At 35.3% G+C, this 22074-nt stretch overlaps 2 protein-coding genes across 3 annotated transcripts in view; one reads left to right on the top strand and one right to left on the bottom strand.

The window, feature by feature from the left end:
* Positions 1-16276, bottom strand: part of LOC128985888 (ATPase WRNIP1-like) — a 92930-nt gene extending 76654 nt beyond the window's left edge. For both annotated transcript variants that reach the window (XM_054405855.1, XM_054405854.1), the window contains exons 1-3: positions 15854-16276; positions 8123-8314; positions 6432-6632 (exon numbers count right to left, since the gene is read on the bottom strand). In XM_054405855.1, coding sequence (XP_054261830.1) covers positions 6432-6632; positions 8123-8314; positions 15854-16174 — 714 coding nt within the window. In that variant the 5' untranslated portion in view covers positions 16175-16276. The remainder of the gene's footprint in view (positions 1-6431; positions 6633-8122; positions 8315-15853) is intronic.
* A 1189-nt stretch (positions 16277-17465) lies between these two features.
* Positions 17466-19091, top strand: LOC128985891 (2-methoxy-6-polyprenyl-1,4-benzoquinol methylase, mitochondrial-like). Its single transcript, XM_054405864.1, has one exon. The coding sequence runs from the start codon at positions 17625-17627 to the stop codon at positions 18528-18530; it is 906 nt and encodes a 301-aa protein (XP_054261839.1). The 5' UTR covers positions 17466-17624; the 3' UTR covers positions 18531-19091.
* Positions 19092-22074: the final 2983 nt, after the last annotated feature.

Genomic DNA, 22074 nt, shown 5'->3' with positions numbered 1-22074 from the left:
GTAAGCTAATTGATGCAACTAAATTTTGTGGAGCGTTTGAATTAGCATTACGAGGACATGATGAACGTGAAAATTCAAAAAATCCTGGCATATTTCGTGGTTTGGTTAACCTTATGGCGGAGCTGGATCTAACATTGCAACAGCACATAAATCAAACAAATAACCGAGTGTTTTTGGGTCTGTCTAAAACCATACAGAACGATTTATTGGACTCAATATATTACGTTTGTCTGCAAATGATTCGTGACGAATTGACACAAACCGACTATGTTGCTATTGAAGCCGACAAAACAACCGACTGTGCCACTTTGTCCCAACTAGTATTTGTTATTAGGTACGAGCTGAATGGCACGATTCACGAGCGATTTATCACTTTTATTAGACCAAAAGGCCATGATGCAGAATCAGTTAGCGAAACAATTTTTGAAGTATTAGAGCAATTAAACCTCGACAAAACGCCTGATAAAGTCATTGCCCAGAGCTACGATGGGGCTTCCGTGATGAGTGGCCAACACACGGGAGTACAAGCACGTGTAAAATCTAAATATAAGAATGCAAATTTTGTCCACTGTTACGCACATCAATTAAACTTAATCATTGAACGCAGTGCTACACAAAATAAGCAGGTTAAGATATTCTTCAGTAATATCGAGGGGTTTTCATCATTCTTTTCCCAGTCAACAAAGAGAACTGCAGTACTCGATGAGATAGTAAAACGTCGCATTCCAAAAAGCCCAGGTACTCGGTGGAATTTTAAATCCAGAATTGTAAGCACAATTTTTAATTATCAAAGAGAGTTGGAGGAATGTTTAAGTTACATATTTGACGATGACACTAATGACTATGCCACAATAAATAAAGCTGTTGGCCTAAGAAGTATTCTAAAAGACGAAGACTTTATTTTCTGGCTGGACTTTTTCAATCAAATACTGCCCCACAGTGACATTCTGTACAACCAACTGCAGCAAACAACAATTGATTGCGTCAAGGTTTAAGTTTGTAGGCGATTTCAAAACTGTGGTAGATCGCGTAAGAAACTCGACCATGTTAGATCAACCGAGAGATAGTGAACCCGAATCGAGCATAAAGCGGAGAAGACACGACAATCAAAAACGCGTTGTCGCAAAGGAAGTGTGTGACATAATAACGTCGGGAATTGATGACCGTTTTACGTTTGTAAATCATTTGTCCGCGGCAAAACTGTTTCAGCCAAGTTTGTTTGGGGAGTTTAAAACCAAGTTTCCCAAAAAAGAGTTACAAGCTGCTGCGGAACTGTTTAGCCTAGAAATAAAACTGATTGAAACAGGAGTTAAATGTTATTTACAATAGGGATGATTTTTCAACGGCCACACGGTCATTAAGACTACTCAACTTTGTCTATGACAACAACCTCAAAGATGTGCTTCCAAATTCAATGAAACTTTTAAAAATCATAAGCACAATACCTATGACTACTTCGGAAAGTGAACGTTGTTTCTCTACTTTGAAACGAATTAAAACGTTTACCAGGAGTACCATGAAACAAGACAGACTAAGTGCGCTTGCTATGTGTTCTAACGAAAAAAAGCTATTGTCAACTTCAAACGTCAACGAAAAAGTAATAGATCACTTCGCCGGCCAGAAAGAAAGGAGGATGGATTTCACATTCAAACAGTACAATTAAAGTTAGGCCTTACCCTCATGGTATGGTTTTCTACTCACTATTGCCGTGGATGTTTTAATATAAAATACAATTAGACAAGCCTTACCCTCATGGTTTGGTTTTCTATTCGTTATTGCCGTGGATGTTTAAATATACAATTCAATTATTGTCAGGCCTTACCGTTTGGTTATCTACTCCTTATTGCCGTGGATTTTTTACTATTAAATTATAATTTATTAGTTATATTTTCAATACAGTGTAGACTCGTTTTACAAGGCCGTAGGCAGGGGAGGGGAGTTAGAGGGTCAAACCCCTCCCCCAAAATTCCGAAATTGAGCAGTAAAAATTAAAACTAGGTTTAAAAAGTGCAAGTTAAATTATGAAATAGAAACCACAATAGAGGATTAATTGTTATGTTTTGCAATATCTATTCATATTGAATATAGGCCTAGTTCTATTAGGATAATAAATCTGATCTATTAAATAAATTGGTAAAAACTATTTAAAAAATATACTTTACTCTACTCTAATTATGTCTACTTGCTCATGACAAACAACAGGTGAAATGGGAGTTTTTGGACTATTATTGGACACAGTTTTAGGTGTTAAAAATTGCTTTAGAAAGTCACCAAACTCCTTTAAAAATGTAAAATTTTTAAACCCCGGACCCCCCTCTTCTCCGGGGGGTGCAAACCCCCCGGAGCCCCCCCTTGACAAGGTCCTAGAGACGCCACTGACTTTAGGCTGCCTTTTTTGAGTATTTTCAAGAAGTGCATAGTATCATCAAAGTGTATGAAATTTTATTCTTTTTCAGAATATCACCTTCCACTTTGGTCGATTTCCTCACTATTTAAACGTTATTTGCAAAAAAGCTAAGCAACCTCCGAATTTATAGTAATGAGAAAATATGCTGAGTTAGGGATATTTTTGTTAAACTTTGTACAACTAAATCTAGACTTCTACAAGACCGATTTTGTTAATTAATGGGTCATTGGAAAGCCTAATTTATTTAGATTTGTAAATAATAATGAAAGTATGATTTTTATTAGATATTTGTGGTGAAAAAGTAAAAATAACAAAAATATATTAAAACTGTTTTTTTCAAGTTTCTGTTTTCAAGTATTTATTTGTAAATAATTGGGTGCATATTTTCATTTATAAATTATTTATTTTTATTCTCTATCTAAACCTTAATTACAATAATGTGAAAAAGGTGTTTTTATTCAAAATTATTACCTGTAACACGGCAGGTCTTTTATTCTCCTCTCCTGTAATGAGTAACAGATATACATAGAAAATATATTATACTGTAGGGTTTATTACAGCCTAGCCTTATGAGACATAGGAGATTTGTGGTATCTGAGATAGCCTTGGTCCCGAATATCCCAGATAATTGGCAGTGTACTATATTAAATTTCAAACTGTTATACAGAGCGTTCATAAAGGTAGGCCTATGTCACAAAAGGTATGAGGTATAATCAAACAAGCTGTGATTGCATCGTAAGTCATATCATACCGTTCAGTACGCAGGGCCGGATTTAGCGTTTTTGCGCCCCAAGGCCCAAATAATTTTCCGCCCCCTAGTCTGTTTACAGTTACTTTCCTTCAAACCTTTATTAAAACTATATCATGCCCATAGGCCTAAGTTAATTGCTTAAATACCACTCCTCGTTGGAATCATTGCAAGTTTTTTTTTTAAGAATTGACTTGTTTAGCCTTAGTAAAATGCCGTCTTAAACACTTTTAGCAATTTTATGCTTTTAATAAATGCTCACTTTTGTGGCCGTGGGACTGAAACAAAACAACTCAACCCACCGAGCATTACTGAAAAAAAGAGAAAAAAAACATGGCCATTGATTCCAATTCCAGGCCCAAAAACATGAACTCCATACAATAACCCATTAAGTTATCGGTAATTGGTAGGTTTACCTTAGAGGTGTAATTGAACAAAATATGTGATACCATAGATTAAACATACTCCTTTAGTAGATTTGTCATCATTTTGGATTAGCTGAAAACAATTTTTGTTATTTAAGGAGTATGTTTTATCCATGTTTAAACCTAGTTTGTCCAAGATAAAACAATCTAATCATCAACAATAGGTCGTCTCCTGTTTATATTACAAGAAATTAAAACACAAATCATAGAACTAACCCTAAAATAATAGAAACAAAATTACGTCAAAACTAACGTCCAGTGTCACCAACATGAAGAAGACATGAAAAAGATTGAATTAACAATGTCATAATAAGTCGACTTGAGTTACTGTCTATGGTCGTACTGCATCTAGGTTATATTTCCAAAGCAAAACAGAGCAATATTCGGGCCAACCGTAGGGATCCTTAGGTCTGAGGAGAAAATGACAGCATTTATGGTGCTTTGGAGGGTATTGAATTTTTCTAAAATCTAATGCAAACTGAGATTAATATTTTTTGTTAATTTTAAAGGTAAATTTGTCGTTGTTTTAATATTCAACACAACTTATTATATATTTTAACTTGATCCTGCAGATTGTTGTAAACTAATCAAAAGATTAGCTAATAACTTTTGTTTTGTGAGGTAAGGTTGGTAACAATGTCTAGCACGCATGCGCCCCTAATCACTCTGATCAGTAGTGCCGAGCCCGAGCCAGCATAGTGGCAGTGCAGTGGCAATACGATGCTTACCCCTTGGGCGCTCGTCAACGTCAACATCCCTACTCAACTCCCGTATTAACAATGTCCGTTACCAGTTTTGTAACGAAATTGATGCGTAATTCTGAAAATTGTTTAAATTTCCTAACAATTGTTTCTTCTTATGAACCTCAGAATTGCAATGCTTTGGAGTTTTTTTTTATCAACTATGACTATTTATTTTTAGATAGCCTAGGTATAAAAAAATTTACTCTCAGCCGTGCGCCCTCTGGGACCTTGCGCCCATAGGCCCGGGCCTATTGGGAAATCCGGTCCTGTCAGTACATCATATTAAAACTTATTAATAAATTTAACCGACCACTAGGCTTGCCTGGCTAGTTTACCCAAAGATTTTCAGGATAAGTTTGTCTCAAATGTTTATTTAAGGCATTAATTATACTTACCAGCAAAGCTTTCAGAAAGCTGTGGTGTTCAAGTTTTCACAAACTTGCCAAGAAAAGCTTAAGTCAAGTGTTTAAGAAGGGAACTACAGGAAAATGGCTTTCTAACGGTATGCGTAGATTTTCCCTACGATGCACATGAGCTGAGAAAAAAGGTTTTAAAGAAACATGCTTGCCTATTAATATATAGATAGATGCTGAAATTGTGTCACAAACGCTGATTGTTTACAGCTGTTATGTTAAGAAATTATATTATACCAAAAGCTAGTATAGAATGTTAGACTTTTTAAAAATTAAAACTAAATTTTTAAAAAACTGAGACCCTAAACTAAAATTATGGCTTGATTCAGAATTGTGAAATAAAAAAGCCCTGTCATGTTTTAATATATATGATAACCTCATAGTTCTAATTCATTTAGGTCTGAATTACTGAATTTGTTATTCAAAGTAATAAAAAAATAAATGTTGATTAGCTCTGTCATTTAAGTGAAAAAAATTCAAAAGTTTAATTACCTAATGAAATGAAAAGAATACTGAGTGGTGCGGATTCGAACCAGGGACCCACCTCATGAGAGGCAAGAACTCTAGCGCCATAGCGCCTAGGCTATGTTTTGAAAACCTACTTCTCCATTACTTGTAACGGTGTTGCAATTAGTGTATTTGTTACATCAATAAACGTTTAGGCTTATTATTCATGGTTTGTAGACTCAAAATTAGAAAATCACCAAACGATTTTTAAACCAAATATTCTTCTGCTTGAATATTTGAAAACATAGGTAAGGGTACTTGAAAACGTAAAAAAATGTCCTTAGACGATTTAATTAGGCCCTACATTCAAAATTTGAGCCTTCTTTTCTTTGCTCATGGTAAGCTTAATTTTATACGTCAAAATTAAAAAAAAAACCATAAAATCACAGCATGCGGCAGCAACAGATCAACTTCCACTTAACTGTTGAGCGCCGCAACTAAGCCTACAACCAGTAACTCAATGACGGTGTTTGCGGCGACGAGCTCATTGATGAACATAAATAATAACGGTTTGATAAATAATATGTTATTGTTTTACTTACCATGTCTATATAAATATGAATTAAAAAGAATACAATGTGTTTCTACAGCTATTTTTTTTTGCATTAAATGAAAAAAGTTTAAAACCTTTTATGAAGCGTCAGAAAACCTATGATTTTTTTTTCTTTTTTTTTCTTTTTTTTTTTGTCCTAGGACGCTAGGCACGAGCCTGGGATTGTTTTTTCACATTACTTCAGGCTAGACCTAGGGGTCGCGGCATTATCACTTAGATAAATCCATTGGTGACTTGGCGGGGATCGAACCCGGGACCTCAGGGACTGAAGTCCCGCGCTCTAACCACTACGCCAGCTCGCTCCCCCAATGATAGAGGTTACTGTATAGAGGTTATTGTATGATAGAGGTTATAAATTGGTGTTGATAGTTCACTTGAAAAGTTGGTCACTTGACTAATAATTTTGGTCACGGGACTAGTAAAATGCACTAGAATTTACTAGTGGCAGAAAAATGGCTATAAAACACAAATTTGTAGGACAGGTAAATACAGGACTAGTATTTACTAGACTAGTATCTTCATAAAACAGGGCCCTGATAGTAACTCTTATTATCAATTTTCTGTAGGACATTTTCATGTGAGTCATAGTTTACATATGATTTAAAAAAGCTTAAGCTATTAATTAATATATTAACCTGCTGCAGTTTGTTAAACCGATGAATCTCATCCATAAAAAGAATCGTTTGTCTCTTGAAGTTAGTAAACTCATTCTTTGCAATCTTAACAGCTTCTTTTACATCATTGACACCAGCCATCGTTGCAGAGAGTTTTACAAATCTATACTGTGTCTTGGATATAGATTGGCACTGCTTGCTGATTATATGAGCCAGTGATGTCTGTAAAAAATATTGTCTACATTCATAAATTAACCACTTTAAATTGTTTTAAGCTTAAAAAAGAAGCTCTTAACAAATATTCAAAACTATTTAAAGAAAAGTATGTCAAGGCTCCATATGTATGCAATTTAACACTTAAAGATACTGCTTGTATAGTATTTTTAAAGACAACTCCAGCGCCCATTGAGCCTGTCAGCTACAGAAAGCCAGTAGCACCAGTTATTTGATACCCCAGCTCCTCCAGCAGAGAAGCCTGGCTGTAACTTGCTCCTCGATGCCTTAACCACCATTGTTCCTTTGAACAACAGCACTCCTTTGATCCAGAACCGGCACTCGTTCACTTTGAGTTGCTCGGCAGCAAAAAGTTCCGGAAGTTGAACCTCATCCACAAGTTGAACAAAGATCTATCTGTCGGCCAGTTGTTAGAATAAACTTGTGGATTGTTTTGCCTGTTTGTTCTCTTTTTACAGGGGAAGACTGTATATTCAAATTACCTGACTCATTTGAACAATTATGTAAAACGTCTGTTTAGTGCTTATGTTCACATTATTTTGTACTTTTTCTGTTGTTATTAAAATTATTTTTTGTAATCACAATTTTATTTACAATCTATTCAGCTTTTTGAAAATCCAGCAAATATGAGAACAATTAATAAAATGTTAGTTAGTCTCTATCCATCGACAGACCTAACTTTAAAATATTTGAAGGAAAAAATAACAATAATGAAATTATTTAAACAAAACGAGAGCTGAGGTCTAAAACGTGAGTTCTTTTCAGTCTGTATATAATGGTACTGTTGTCCAAGAGGTTTAAAGTCAGGTGATTAGGATGATTTTCAAGTTCTTTTAAGTATTTTACACAAAATTTTGTTATTTCTTCTTCAACCATTGGAATTCCACTGTCCTTGTAAAGAATTTTGTTATTGACATACTTGCAGGATGAATCTTAAAACTTTTGATTGAAATCTTTGTATTAATATTTATGTTTGAAATGCCTAACTTAACAGCAATTCATTTTCTGGTATTAATTTTTAATTTCCATTTAATAGCCAAGAAAGATTTATAAATTAAAAATTAAACTAAAGTCTCTTGTTCCAAATATGGCTTGTCCAAGTAAGTCTTCTGTCAAGGGTCATGCCCAATTATTTAACTTCATTACTCTGGGAGATTTGAACATTATTTAGGGTTACTGGAGGACACGTGCCTAATCTTGTTGTAAATGTTGTAGGGACAGATTTACTCTCATTTACTTTGATCCCCCATTTTTTTAACTAATCGGAGAGATCATCGAGGCCAGTCTGCAACATTTGTGAAGCTATCGCATTGTTATTAAAATTCAATTCAGTTTGTATGAGTAAAGTGAAATATGCTTTTAGGCACCCTGCATATAGGCTATATATTATAATATTATCTTTAACCTTAAAATTGCCTGTATCAAAAATATGTAAACTTAAAAATTTATAACAACAACAAGAAAAATGTTTGAACTACCTTTCCGCATCCTGGAGGGCCCCATAGTATCATACTTGGTATTTCATTTTGATTTAAAAGAGTACGAAGTAAGCTTGTTGATCCCAAAACATGTCCCTGACCAATATAATCTTCAAAAGAAGACGGCCTCATCTGTTCTGCGAGAGGAGCAGTTCCCTCAAGTGTAATTGTTGGCATTTTGGAACTCAACTCCTGAAAAAGTTAAGGCTATTTTAACTCTGTTTTTTCACAGTATCTAAATTACGTAATGTTGGATCTTCAAAATGAGGTTAAGCCAACTGTAACAATAAAACATTCTGTAGAGACGTTAAAAGTTCTTTGCATCAATTTTAATGCAATGTAATATGATGTATGATGTATTTAATGTATTATGAAGAAGATCTTTAGTGTGAATGATTACCATAAGTCAATATTAATTAGATGTCTAGATATTTGAGTGGTTATAGTTCTTATATATAAATAATAAGGTTGCTGGTTCTATCTCAGGCATCAGTGTTGATTCTGGACCCAGATTTCATTTGTCATTGAGCTATCAATTAAAGAGGCTTTGTAATGAAACTAAAAGGTTGAGATAAGATATCAAAACCAGAATTTGGCACCACTCTTTTTTTTTAAAAAAAGCCAATGGGGTAAAAACATACAAGATAAAAAATAAAATGAAGGCCTACTGATGAGTAAATAAATTCTACAAGTGATTCAAACCAAATACACAAGCCTAGAACACACTGGGGAAAAGGTAGGCCTACTAAGATTTGTAGTCAGAGTGGTTTTTGTACGGTTGCAATAAGCACAGTGAGAGGATAGGGTGCTAGGCACATGTCATAAAATAAACAAAATAAATAAAAATTCCTTTATTTATCAAGTGTTTCTCAGTACAACTGCTTTTCAGAACAACTTTCGTCAATATCAATAATTAAACTAACAAATTAATAAATAGAACAATAACAAAACAGAAACAAGACAATATAACACAATAATTAACCATCAGCGTACAATTCTTTTATATTAACTCTAAAGGATGACAAGACAAAATATTAGAGGTATTGCTTCAAAATTTGAACTTTTACAAGTTTTCCTTGACACAGAGATGCCAGATATTGTTTGTCTTAAAGAGCACAATTTAAAACATAATAATGAATTTTATATATTCAAACTAGAGGGGTTTAACAACGTATCTTCGTTCTGCAGAACAAAAATTGAAAGAGGTGGAGTCTGTATACTCGCCAAGAGTGACTTTTGTTACCAAAAGATTGATATGGATGTGTATTGTCACGAGGGTGAGTGTGAACTTGCTGGAGCACTCTTTGAGTTCGGAGGAGAGAAAGTTGTTCTAATTGCAAATACAGACCAAGTAGATTCCAATTAGACCAAGTAGTCAATGGGTGAGTGTGAACTTGCTGGAGCACTCTTTGAGTTCGGAGGAGAGAAAGTTGTCCTAATTGCAAATACAGACCACCTACCAATAATCATAAAATTTTCTTGAACTGCTTAACAGAATGCCTTGATAAATATAGTAAATACAAAAATAAAACCATATTAATGGGGGATTTTAATATAGATCTGGCTGCCAAATCATTTACAGCCTCACAATATATATCAACGATGGACTCCTTCGGATTGTAGAACAGAGTAAAATATTTTCAAGAGAATTAAAAAGCTCCAGAACTCTTATTGATCATGTTTTTACAGACAGCGAGGAAGGGAATTTCAAATGTTTTGTGATAGTGTCAGCCCTCTCAGACCACCACGCACAACTTGTCACTTTAATGCTTTCAAATACAAAAACTTCTCCACCTAGGTCAAAGGTCTGTAGAAAATTCACGCCTGCTGCTAAATAATACTTTAAGATATTGATAGAAAATGAAAATTGGGAATTGGTTTACCTTGTAAATAATGTAAAGTATAAATACTCAGCTTTTGAGAACACGATTAATCACCTTTTTAACATCGCTTTTCCAAAGATAATAATGAAAAACAAAAAAGCAAGGGAGAGGAGGAAAATAGTTCTTGGACCTGACACAATTGAGTTAGGAAGAACTGTTCAGGAACTACACATAAAAACTAAGGACCTAAACTCGACCCTGTTCATGAGATAGTACTACTTGAGATTGAAACAGAAATATAGATAGGCCTACCAAATTCGTCAGCTAAAATCGGCCCAGATATTAAGACATCGATAACTCTGACAACAAATCCAAAACAATATGGCAAATAATAAAGAAAAACAAAGACTGTACGGACAATAGAAATAAACCGATTAAGATTATAAATGATAGTGGTGAAGAAGTAAACAATCTTACTGATGTTGCTGAGATTTTCAACAAATTTTTCTTGAAAATTGGCGGCACACCCGAAGGAGTCCACAGTTTAAACGTCATTACTTCAGTACATTAAGAGATTCGTTCTTCCTTTATAAAACTAACAAGAATGAGATTTTAAAAATAATTAAGAAAATTAAAAATAAAATATCTTCTGGAGCTGACGAAATTTCACCTAATTTTATTAAAGAAATTGGACACTTAATTTCTAAACCCCTAGCAAATATAATCAACAGTTCATTTATAACAGGAATATTCCCTGAATCTCTAAGACCTCCGTTGTGAAACCATTGTTTAAAAAAGGTAAATCAACAATGTATGATAACTACAGACCAATAACTCTAGTCTCAACCATATCTAAAATATTTGAAACAGTAGTAATTGTAAGATTAACAAAATGTTTAGAAAAAATAATGTTATGTTTAAGAATCAATTTGGATTTGTAAAAGGAAAATCGACAACTAATGCAATGTTTACCATAATAAATCAAGTAGTTCAGGCTCTAGACTCAGGAGAAAATGCTTTAGGGCTTTTCTTTGATCTGAGCAAAGCCTTTGATACCGTAAACCACGATTTACTTCTCATTAAAATGGATTCCATTGGGGTGAGAGGGCTGGCACAGGAGTGGTTCTCCTCATATCTCCGTAAGAGGGAGCAGTTTGTTGAGGTGAGAGGAGTTTACAGTTCTAGGTGTGCTCGACCCTTTGTCTCCTCTCGGGACATCCTCACTTGTGGGGTTCCCCAGGGACCTGTCCTTGGACCTGTACTGTTCTTCATTTGTGTAAATGAATTGCCTTTAAGTGTTGGAGGCTGGGGAGGTCTGCCTTTTTGCGGATGATGATAATAACAGCATTGGTTTGACCGGATGGGAATACGAGAGGGACTAAGGCTAAAAGTGTGGTGACGTCATATCTCTAGTGGCTAATGTCTTCTCATGAGGCAACACGATTACCGTAACGAGACGATGTGATTCCAGCGGCGTTTGTGGCATAGTTGATAGCGTTTCGGACTGGTGTTCAGGAGGTCTCCAGTTCGAAACCAGCCGGGGACACTAACTTTTTGTCAAAGGTTTTGCTTTGAAAGCAACTACTTCTTAACTGTAGGCTACATCTTTTGTTAGAATTTGATGCATTTATAATTTTATTTATGAACAGAACTTTTTTTAATAGTAAACCTTTATTCAATTTTTACCTTGTATCTTTTTTATATTATCAGCAAGTTTGGTTGGTTAGGTTAGGTTATGACAGATTAATTTTATAATTAAAAATTTTTAAATTTATTTTATAATTAAAGTTAATTTTATAACTAAAAAGTTAATTTTATAACTAAAAATTATAAAATTATTTAAAATTTTTTCAACTTAGCGGTTCTAGCGACGAACGCTGACACTACAAAATATGTTAGCCATAGTCCCTCCTGTGTGCCCCACCGGTGGTTTGACTTCAATTTACTTAACCTCAATCCCAACAAAACCGAATTGCTCCGTTTTTCAATCCAAGGCAATCCTTCTACAAACATCCTTCTAGAGGATGTAGAGATTGAGTCTTCAGACAGTGTCAAATTCCTTGGTCAAATATTAGACAAAACCCTTTGATTTGATGACCATGTTGACAATGTATGCATGAGAGTGGGGTCTGGCATCTTCCTTTGAAGGCAACTTGCACATTTCTCCGATCAGAATGTCCTTCTGACAGCCTATTATCGTGTAATCATCCCTCATTTGGTCTACGCAGTACCGACATGGGGATGCGAGAATGATAGAACTAGATTTTTATTTCAACTCCAAAAGAGAGCAATTCAAACTAAGTTATCTTTAAAATCAGTCCAAGAACTTCTTGTAAAGATTTCTTTTTGTGTTCAAGTATTTTAACTTTTCCTTGCTTGTACATTCTTGAAGCACTCTCCTTTTTGAAAAATAACTTCTCTATCTTTGCAACCCCCAGATCTTGCCCATCAAATTATTTAGATGGGCACTAGTACACCATGCAACTGGGAATACCTTAGTGAATTAGTGATGAGTGAGTGAGCGTGTCAGTGAGGGCTTTGCCTTTTATAAGTATAGATTTTGATAAAATTTGGCAAATTTATTAGCGAATTTCCCATATAGGGAATAAGCTATTACCGTAGTACTCATGGTAAGACCTGGACCCAGGACCGATTTTTTTTTTTTTTTCGTTTTGAGGTCCCTAGAGGCCAAAAACACCATCCGTTCAAATTCATATGTATATATATATATATATATATATATATATATATATATATTTATATTTATATATCTTTCTTGATGAAAATGCCAAATGACTTTTATATTCTTGAGGAGATCTTGATAGAGTTTATGATGAATGAAACATGAAACAGAGCAAATTTTCGTTTAATACAAACGTTTTCAAGCAAAGAGAAATGAAAAATGTAAAGATGAACAAAACAATATTTATTTGTTTTGTTCATCTTTACATTTTTCATTTCTCTTTGCTTGAAAACGTTAGAATAATCAGATTCTAGCCTCCAGGGGTGGTCGACAACATAGGGGTGGGGGCGCAAAGTTGCGAAAAACGTTAATAAGAAAACCGCTTTTAACTCCCTTCTTATTGAACGTAAGTAAGATTCAATTAAATTGACTTTTTATTTTATTAATAGGGGCCTAGGTGAGTGTAAAAACCCATGTCGTACTCTCCAGGGGTTAAAGTTTCAAGTCTCTATAACTTTTCTAAATGGTTAAGAAAGAAATTTACCAGATTTTGAAAGTAGGGCGTTTTTTGATGGTGAAGGAGTGCGATTGATTTTTGAAGAACACTTCAAAGTGTTTTGTAGAAAATTTAATTCCTGATCATTAAAGTTCTTTCAAATCTTTTCTAGCTCTTACCGTTTATAGAGCTATAGTCCTTTAAAAAAACGTGTTTTATTTGTTTTAAGGTGTCAGCCATTTTGGATTTTTGAGGGGGTTAGAATTTGAAAATTTGCAAATCGATTCGACAATACTACAAAATTTCAAACCTCTAGCAGTTTTCTAAAAGGTTCAGATGAGCACACAAAGTCGACCAGTATCAATACTATTCCCCGTAAGAATAACATAGAGGGGAAATTCGAGATTTCGTGGGGTAAAATTTGAAAATGTATAATTTTTCAGAATTTTCCTGGGGGTTTGGGCCCAAGACGAAGAGGTTTGCCAAATTTCAACTCCCTAGCACCTCTAGAAGTGCTAAAACATTTGTATAACTGAGTCAGTTACATATGCGGCTGTATAGTATATGCACATGCGCCCCCACCCTTAAGTTGTCGACCACCCTTGGAGGCGACGACATGGGTTTTTACACTCACCTAGGCCCCTATTAATAAAATAAAAAGTCAATTTAAATTAATCTTTTACTTACGTTTAATGACAAGGGAGTTAAAAGCGGTTTTCTTATTAGCCTAACGTTTTTCGCATTTTGCGCCCCCACCCCTATGTTGACGACCACCCCTGGAGGCGACGACATGGGTTTTTACACTCACCTAGGCCCCTATTAATAAAATAAAGTAAATTTAAATGAATCTTTTATTTAAGTTCAATAACAAGGGAGTTTTAAAAGCGGTTATCTTATTAACGTTTTTCGCAACTTCGCGCCCCCACCCCTATGTTGTCCACCACCCCTGGAGGCGACGGCATGGGTTTTTACACTCACTTAGGTCCCTATTAATAAAATAAAAAGTAGGCCTAAATTTAAATTAATCTTTTACTTACGTTTAATAACAAGGGAGTTAAAAGCGGTTTTTAACGTTTTTCGCAACTTTGTGCCCCCACCCCTATGATGTCGACCACCCCTGGAGGTGACGACATGGGTTTTTACACTCACCTAGGTCCCTATTAATAAAATAAAAGTCAATTTAAATTAATCTTTTACTTACCGGTACGTTCAATAACAAGGGAGTTAAAAGCGGTTTTCTTATTAACGTTTTTCACAACTTTGCGCCCCCAACCCTATGTTGTCGACCACCCTTGGAGGCAACGACATGGATTTTTACACTCACCTAGGTCCCCATTATTAAAATCAAAAGTCAAAATCTCTGACTCTTTTCATGCATACTCAATTGCACGGGAGCACCTCGCCTATAAGTACCCCAGGCCTACTTAAGATATAAGCATATAAGTTAATGTACCACCCCACTTCTATATATAGGCTAAGGGTGCGTACACAAAGAACGCCGGTTGCCGGCGCCGGCAATCCGGCAGCTTGCTCCTCGTGCTTATAAGCGCGGCAAAAGCTTGAAGCCGTACATAAAGAAAGCTGGTAACAAGCGCGACAAGTCAGTTCACTTTGAGCAGTGTCAAAGATGTCTTCGTCTAGTGATGATATGTTTTTGGCGGAGAGTGTTCATGTAAAATTATTACAAAGGAGGAAAGTCGGTGTTCATGTTATTAATAGACATAGGAAGAAACTTGGTGAATACCATCACTTGTTTCCGCAACTAAAAGGTGACCCACAACGGTTCTACACATATGAGAATGGAGCTAGCGACTTTCGATTACATATTAAGAAACATAGAAGGAAACCTTCGGCTTCCAATTCAGAAGCTATCTTTTTCCAACACTTATCTACATGCACTCTGTTCGCGTGCAACTTCTCCCGTTTATCCCAAATCGCCTTCTTTTGATAAACTTTGGAAATTAAATCATCTGTATCAACCATCGCGCTATGACACCCACCAACTGCACAGTACAGAGACCACTCGCGGACTGAGCCGGTTGCCGGAACCGGCTTATAAGAATGTTCTCTTCATACTTGTTTGCCGGTTGACGCCGGCAGCTCGCGCTTGTTGAGCCGGCACCGGCGTTTACTGTGTACGGGCACACTTGAAACCATGTTAAGTTCTTCTCGAGCCGGGACGCCGGCAACCGGCATTCTTTGTGTACTTGTTAGGTAGGCACCTAATGTAAAAGAAAATGTGAAATTTCATGTTTGAAAAGTCAAAAAAAATTGGAAGAACCAATTTTTACCCCACAAAACCATAGTCCAACAGTCCGAGTCCATACAGTAGGCTACCTAAGTTATATCACCAGTTCCTATGGTCTAATCATGCTGTTTTGCAAACTCATCAAATAAACCTTGGTTTAGACCTACTTGTTTATACAAAAATTTGAAGATTTTTACTTATAGGCCTAATCAAGTTTATGGTGTACGGTACCTAACTTAGGTTAATGGACACATAAGTTTCATAAATTTGAACAGATGGTGTTTGTAGGCTCATGGGACATAAAAAAAGTAGCCTATCTTTGTACCGGCCCCACGTCTTAAGTTACCACAAGACCCTGGGTACGCCCCCAATAAGCTTAAGGCATTATATTCATCATATTCCTACGATAGAAATTTGCTTAGACCTACTTAAAAGAATATAAAAATGCAGCTTAGGCCTACAGTAAACCTTATTAAGTTACCTTTCCTTTTTCTTTTGCTGACACTGAAGTGAAAGGATCGTTGCTTAACTCCTTATTTTTACAGAACTTTTTAGACTGAACTGATTCCTCCTCATTTGTTTTCCTTTTGTCTGTCTGAGGTTCTTTGTATGAAGTGCCATCGTTTACAGAGTTGAGGAATAGGCATCTATTAACATGGCCTTCTATTTGAGAAAAAGGAAATGTCTTGGAACAAATCGGACATTTAGATCCACTTTCTGTATCACTAGCAGAAATTATTATTGATTTGTTGGGGCTAGGGGATTTTTTATTAAACATATCAGACTTTACATTGAAAGCCATAACTTAATACAATTTAGAAGAAAGACTTAAATATAGGCCACTTTGGAATCCTCTAAAATGTATAACAGTCTAATAGGTGCAGTTACAAATCACAAGTTTAGTGTTAGGTATCAATCAGACTAAATAACACTTTTATTAACTTAAAGTACCATTGATAGGGACAGGGACACAACCTAGGCCTATACGGTACGTAGTAATCTATTTTAGTACAATAATGTGGATTCAACTTGCATGTGGACAACGCTATCATTTGTAATAATAGGCCTAGTTAAATCTGACACCGACACCTCGAGTCCTCGACTCCCCTGAGTTGTGAGTTCTTCTAGGCTAAGTTGAAATTGAAAAGTGTCTCTTCCAAACAAACCCAAGATTGATAGGCGAATCGAATTGATCATACTAGGCCTAGGCTGCAATTTAGTACAGTATTTTGAAACAAAAATATATTAGCCTAGCTACCTCCTGTATGCCTGAGCAACTTACAACACTGTACACGGATTTCTTATACAATATTCCATTTGATTAAGTACCATTAAATAAATAATTAACTTAAAATTTGTATTATACTTTGTTTATATTCTTTTATTATACTTGATTTTTTATTTATACTACAGTACAGAAAACAGACGGACAGGTTTGAGGTTTGATTATTGAGCTCAGTTTAAGGTTAGCGCCAGCGGCGTCCGGCTTGGCTTCTTCTTATCTCTTTAAGCAGGCTAGGTTGATTTATTTGAAACCAATATGCCAATATCAAATAATATCGTAGATGAAATGGGTGGTAACATTGACTATATAACACTACATGCACGGCCGCCTTTAACTACTTAGGCTTAGGAAAAAGATTATGCACTTTTTTATGTTGGAGTTTTTTATGGAGTTTTAATTGATCGCGTTATGTTAAGCCATAGCTACGTATAATGTACAGTACGGTCTCAAATATGCCTTTTAAAATACGCCAATTAATTAGTTTTAACGTGTATACACGTTTTATCAAGGTATAATAGACATTATATAAATGTAAAAACATCATTTCGCACCGTATTGTCATTGAATTGCGTTTCCGACATCCCTGCAAAACACGTTTGTGGCGCCCGCAGGCGTACCAACCCATATCTATTACAATCCGAAAAAGCGCCGATGAAAAGAGCCGCTAACGGCGCTAACTTCACGACTGTCTAGCTAGCACTGCACTTGCACTAGCAGAAGCACTAAGCAGAAGCGTCATAACCTCAGTACTGTCTACTCATTTTAATCTATGGTAGTGGTAGTAATACCGTAATACGTAATTCATTTCGTTTGTATTAATTGTAAGTTCCTCCTAGGTAGGCTATAATAACTTAGCTAGCACTGTCTATCGCTATTCTAATATAACTTCAAATATTTATGTCTAACATAGGATTTATCTGTTTCTGTTAGTGTTCATAAATCTGGTTATACTTAGCAAGAAAACAATATGTCCTTATCTACCGTAACATCCAAGTTCCATATCAACTTGGTAAGTAGATCGTATAACTGTTTCATGAATTTTTATTTCAAATATTGTACTTCGGAATCATCAAAATTTCACAAGGATGAGAGCAAAAATGAGACTCATTTTGGATTTCAAACAGTACCGGAGAGTGAGAAAGTGAAAAAAGTATATGAAGTATTTGAAAATGTTGCAGACAAATATGATCTAATGAATGATGTTATGAGTTTTTGTACCCACCGAATATGGAAGGACATTTTCATTCAACGATTGGGACCAACACCTGGAACACATTTACTAGATGTTGCTGGGGGCACTGGTGACATTGCTTTCAGGTATTTAAAATATTTAAGGAATATTCCTAAGTCGAACAAAACCTCTATATCATACGAAAAAAGTTCAGTTACCATCTGTGATATTAATACAGCAATGCTGAATGTAGGCAAAGAAAGAGGAGATAAATTAGGTTTCAGAGATCCAGAAATAAAATGGATAGAGGGAGATGCAGAGAATCTTCCTGTTGACAACAATGTTTTCACTGCATATACAATAGCTTTTGGTATCAGAAACTGCACTCATGTAGACAAAGTATTAGATGAAGCCTATCGAGTTCTTAAACCTGGGGGACGGTTTATGTGCTTAGAGTTTAGTCATGTCAACAATGAAGCTCTCCAGTGGTTGTATGATCAGTATTCTTTCCAAATCATACCAGTTTTGGGGCAGATAGTTGCTGGGGACTGGAAGTCATATCAGTACTTGGTTGAGAGCATCAGAAAATTTCCTAATCAAGAAGAGTTTAAAGAAATGATCCAGGCGTCTGGATTTAGCTCTGTGTCGTATGAAAATTTGACTGGTGGTGTTGTATCTATCCACTCTGGCTTTAAGTTGTAAACAGTCATGATTGTTGACTAAGATTACCAAACCACTGTTGACTGTACAGTCAAACACACCTAAGAAGGCACTTCGCAGAGGGGTGAAAACGTTGTACCGTACTATCCTCGAATTAAACTTTAGGCCTTATACTCGACCACTCACCTGGTACGGTACTAATGGACTTAGTGGTGTCTTGCAAGAAACCTATTCAATAACATCTAGTTCATTGCTAATATTACACATTGTGTTTAGTAGCCTACTATTTTCCTTGACTTTTCTAAATTTTTAAATATATATTTACATAAAATACAAGCATTGTTAAAAATAGAGTTGTTTGCGTGCAACAGCTACTAACTGTCAGGGGTGTGATAAGGGCTGGTAGCTGGCAATTCGGTGGCAAAACCAATACTTTTGGGACGGCATTATTTCCCCCCATAACTGACCCCTTACTCTATCCTCTATCCTTTCCTATAGCACCGGGCACAGGTGCCTTCTTAGGTGTGTTTGACTGTACAGTACCTAACTTATGTTGATGTAGCCTAAATAATTTTTTTGAATAATAATTCAGATGACAATGTTTTTCTGTTTTATTTCTATAACCTCTTGATTAATAATGACTGCGGGATTATTTATTCTTTCCTGACTTATTAACTTAAACCTTTAGGCCTGAACTTAACAGTACAACTTGGATGTGCCATCACCACAGTCTAATTTCAGCAATAATAAAGGCGCTACTTTTTCAAATACAACCAAGGTAACCTTTAGGCATAATATATTTTGATTGGCTGGTTTGGATGAAATAAACTTGATAGTAAAGAATGTAAATATTTCTCTATTTTATCATCCACATAACTTACTAAATTTAAATGTAGGAAATAAGTTAGAGGACTTAAGTAGGCTACCTAGGTTATTTTTATAAAATAAGTGAATTTCCCGTCTATAGAGAGAATAAGCTGAAATGAAATGATGAATGAAATGAAATAATATTTTATTTTGCAACTGCTTAATACAATGTGTGGTATTTACATAATTATTATACAAACCTTAACTTAAAAAAAAATAATCATAAAAGTATACTACTGTATATCTAAATGGCACAAAGATAGAAAAAAAATACCTTATCAAATTATGAGGAAAAGGTCTACATAGGCAGGGGCCTGTGCGTAGACATGAGTTGCGGGTAATTTGTATAATGGGAAATTTAATCTTGAGTGTAAATGTTAGCACGTCTTGCTGGATAAAAATTTTTGTCTTGCTTGGAACTGGACTATGATATTTTTCTGAACTAGGAGAATCATGATTTCTCGTTGCCATAGGTCTCAGGTAGGACCTTGACTGGGGACCGATACTTTTTTGTTTTTAAGGTTCCCAGAGGCCAAAAACACCATCTGTTTGGATTCATGTATAAAATATGTACGGTATGATGAATGTGTCCGTTAGCACGATAACTATAAGTCAAAATGATCCGATTTTGATTAAAGTTGGTACAAACATGTAAACTAAATTAAAAATAGAAAGACTCAATATTAATACAGCCTTAGTGCTGGTTTTGGCCGAAAAAAAGACCAGGGGTGGAGGGGTTGTCGTCCTAACTAAGCCATTCCTAAATTGTAGAACTATCATGCCACCTGAAATACAAAATCTTATCTCCAAACAAATTTTTGAATGTTGTTTAATTGAAGTACAAAAGGCTGTAACTTATCAAAGGACTAATTACTTTTAATTGGTTGTTGAGTGAATATTTTTTAGCGTTCATTTTGATGTCACTGGCATTTTACTTTGTAAATAATGGTTAGATAAGATATAATTGTATATTTTGAGATGTTTTATGGAGTGGGGGAAATATATTAGGCCTACAAGCAATAATAAGCTATAGTTCTAATTACAGTAGGTTTTATACATTTTTACGGTATTTTTAAAGTCGCACATCTCACAACCATCCCTTGTCACGTGGACCCATACTTCACATTTTACACTACTTTGAGACCAATTTATCACGTTTTAAATAACTTTTGGTTGATTATATGTCTTGGTGTATTAATAACCTAACAAAATAAAAACATTTAAGTCATTTTTATACCTTATGAACGAAATACCTATTTACTGCTGTAAAATAAATCTATCACTAAGATCTATGTCCCTGACCGTCGAGGCTAAATTTAAAACTTTGGCCCACTACAGGGGCGCTCCAGTGAGTTATTGTGGTCTCAACTGTACACGTGTCTGTGAATTTGTGCTGTTGTTTTCAGCTGTTTTAAAATTACCTGAACCTCATTAAAGGTAAGTTTGTATGTAGCCTATATGGTAATTTTGATGTGTCCAAGGTACGCCAGCTTGATGTGTCCTAATGCTCCTTGTAATGCTTGATGTTTAGTTTGATGTGTCCGTTGTCATTTAGCTGTGTGGACAAGTGGTTAATTTTTATCTACGTGATGTTTTATTCGTTAACCTAACCTATTAGCAGACTTAATATTCTCGAACACGAAATACAGTGCTACCACCTGAACAGAGCCAAATATCCCAAGACCGTCCCGATTTTCGTCACAGCCGTCATAGCCTTTTCAATGTTATTGGGGGACGGTCGTGATTTTAATAACTACTTGTTTACATAGTTTCATGTACAATTTGTACTGATAAATTTCAACTGTTTTGATTTCATATTAGCAATTATATTATATGCATATGATATGTAATTTTAAAAATTTCAGGAAAAGTCCCATTTATAGTTTAAGAGATGCATTTCACTTGTAGGATAGAGAAGAGTAAGAGGCCGAATTTAAAAGAAAATGATTAAAAATGAAAGAAGAGGGACTAAAAAGGACTGCTGAGCGGGAAAAAGAAAGGAATATTGATGATCCCCTACAATTATGTCCAGACCGTCTCCCCTTGTCCCTGACCGTCACTTATATTATGTAGCTCATAAACATTTTTAAAATATACGTAGCACCACAGAAAAATTCCTGCAAATACTAAAGGAGTGCCTCTATGAATGAAAAATTGTTTTATATTATTTTAAGAAAGTTTGTGCCGACAAAAACAAACTATAAGTAATTTACTTAAATTTTTTCAAAAATTTCATGTTTATTTTTTGCAGGAATACCTACTTTTATTCAAGCTACATGACATACTAAACACAATTATGCCTTTAAACTAAGTTCATTTATAGCAAAACATAGTGATGAAATCTTAATAGGCTACTGTACCTCTATTAATAATGCCTTTTAGTTTTAACATTGGGGACGGTCAATGACATAAATTGGGGGTCAGGGGGGTCGTGACCCCCCCCCCCAAAAAATATTTGTTATATAGATAAACTATTATACCAGGGGAACTTTAATAATTTTTATTGCGAATCGTTCTATGTACCAAATTGAAATTCATTGTAAAAAATTACACTTGTGGCGAACGAAAGGACTAATTACAAACTCTAACCTAAAACTCGGGATCGTTCGAGTCCGACTATTTTTTGCAAGCTATGAAAAGTAGGGAAGATCGGCAGACGACGGATGCTTTTTCAGCCATATACAGCAACGGCAGTGTCCGATGCTGACGTTCGACGTTC

This window comes from Macrosteles quadrilineatus, unplaced genomic scaffold, assembly GCF_028750875.1.
Source record: "Macrosteles quadrilineatus isolate MER2022 unplaced genomic scaffold, UCM_ALF_1.0 Scaffold_2__2_contigs__length_208266976, whole genome shotgun sequence".
In the NCBI taxonomy this organism is placed as follows: Eukaryota; Metazoa; Arthropoda; class Insecta; order Hemiptera; family Cicadellidae; genus Macrosteles; species Macrosteles quadrilineatus.
Note: the sequence above shows the minus strand (reverse complement) of the source record. Positions and strands in the feature narration are given on the sequence as shown.

Coding starts and splice junctions, on each gene's coding strand:
- LOC128985891 (XM_054405864.1), top strand. CDS start 17,625: ATGTCCTTATCTACCGTAACATCCAAGTTCCATATCAACTTGGTAAGT.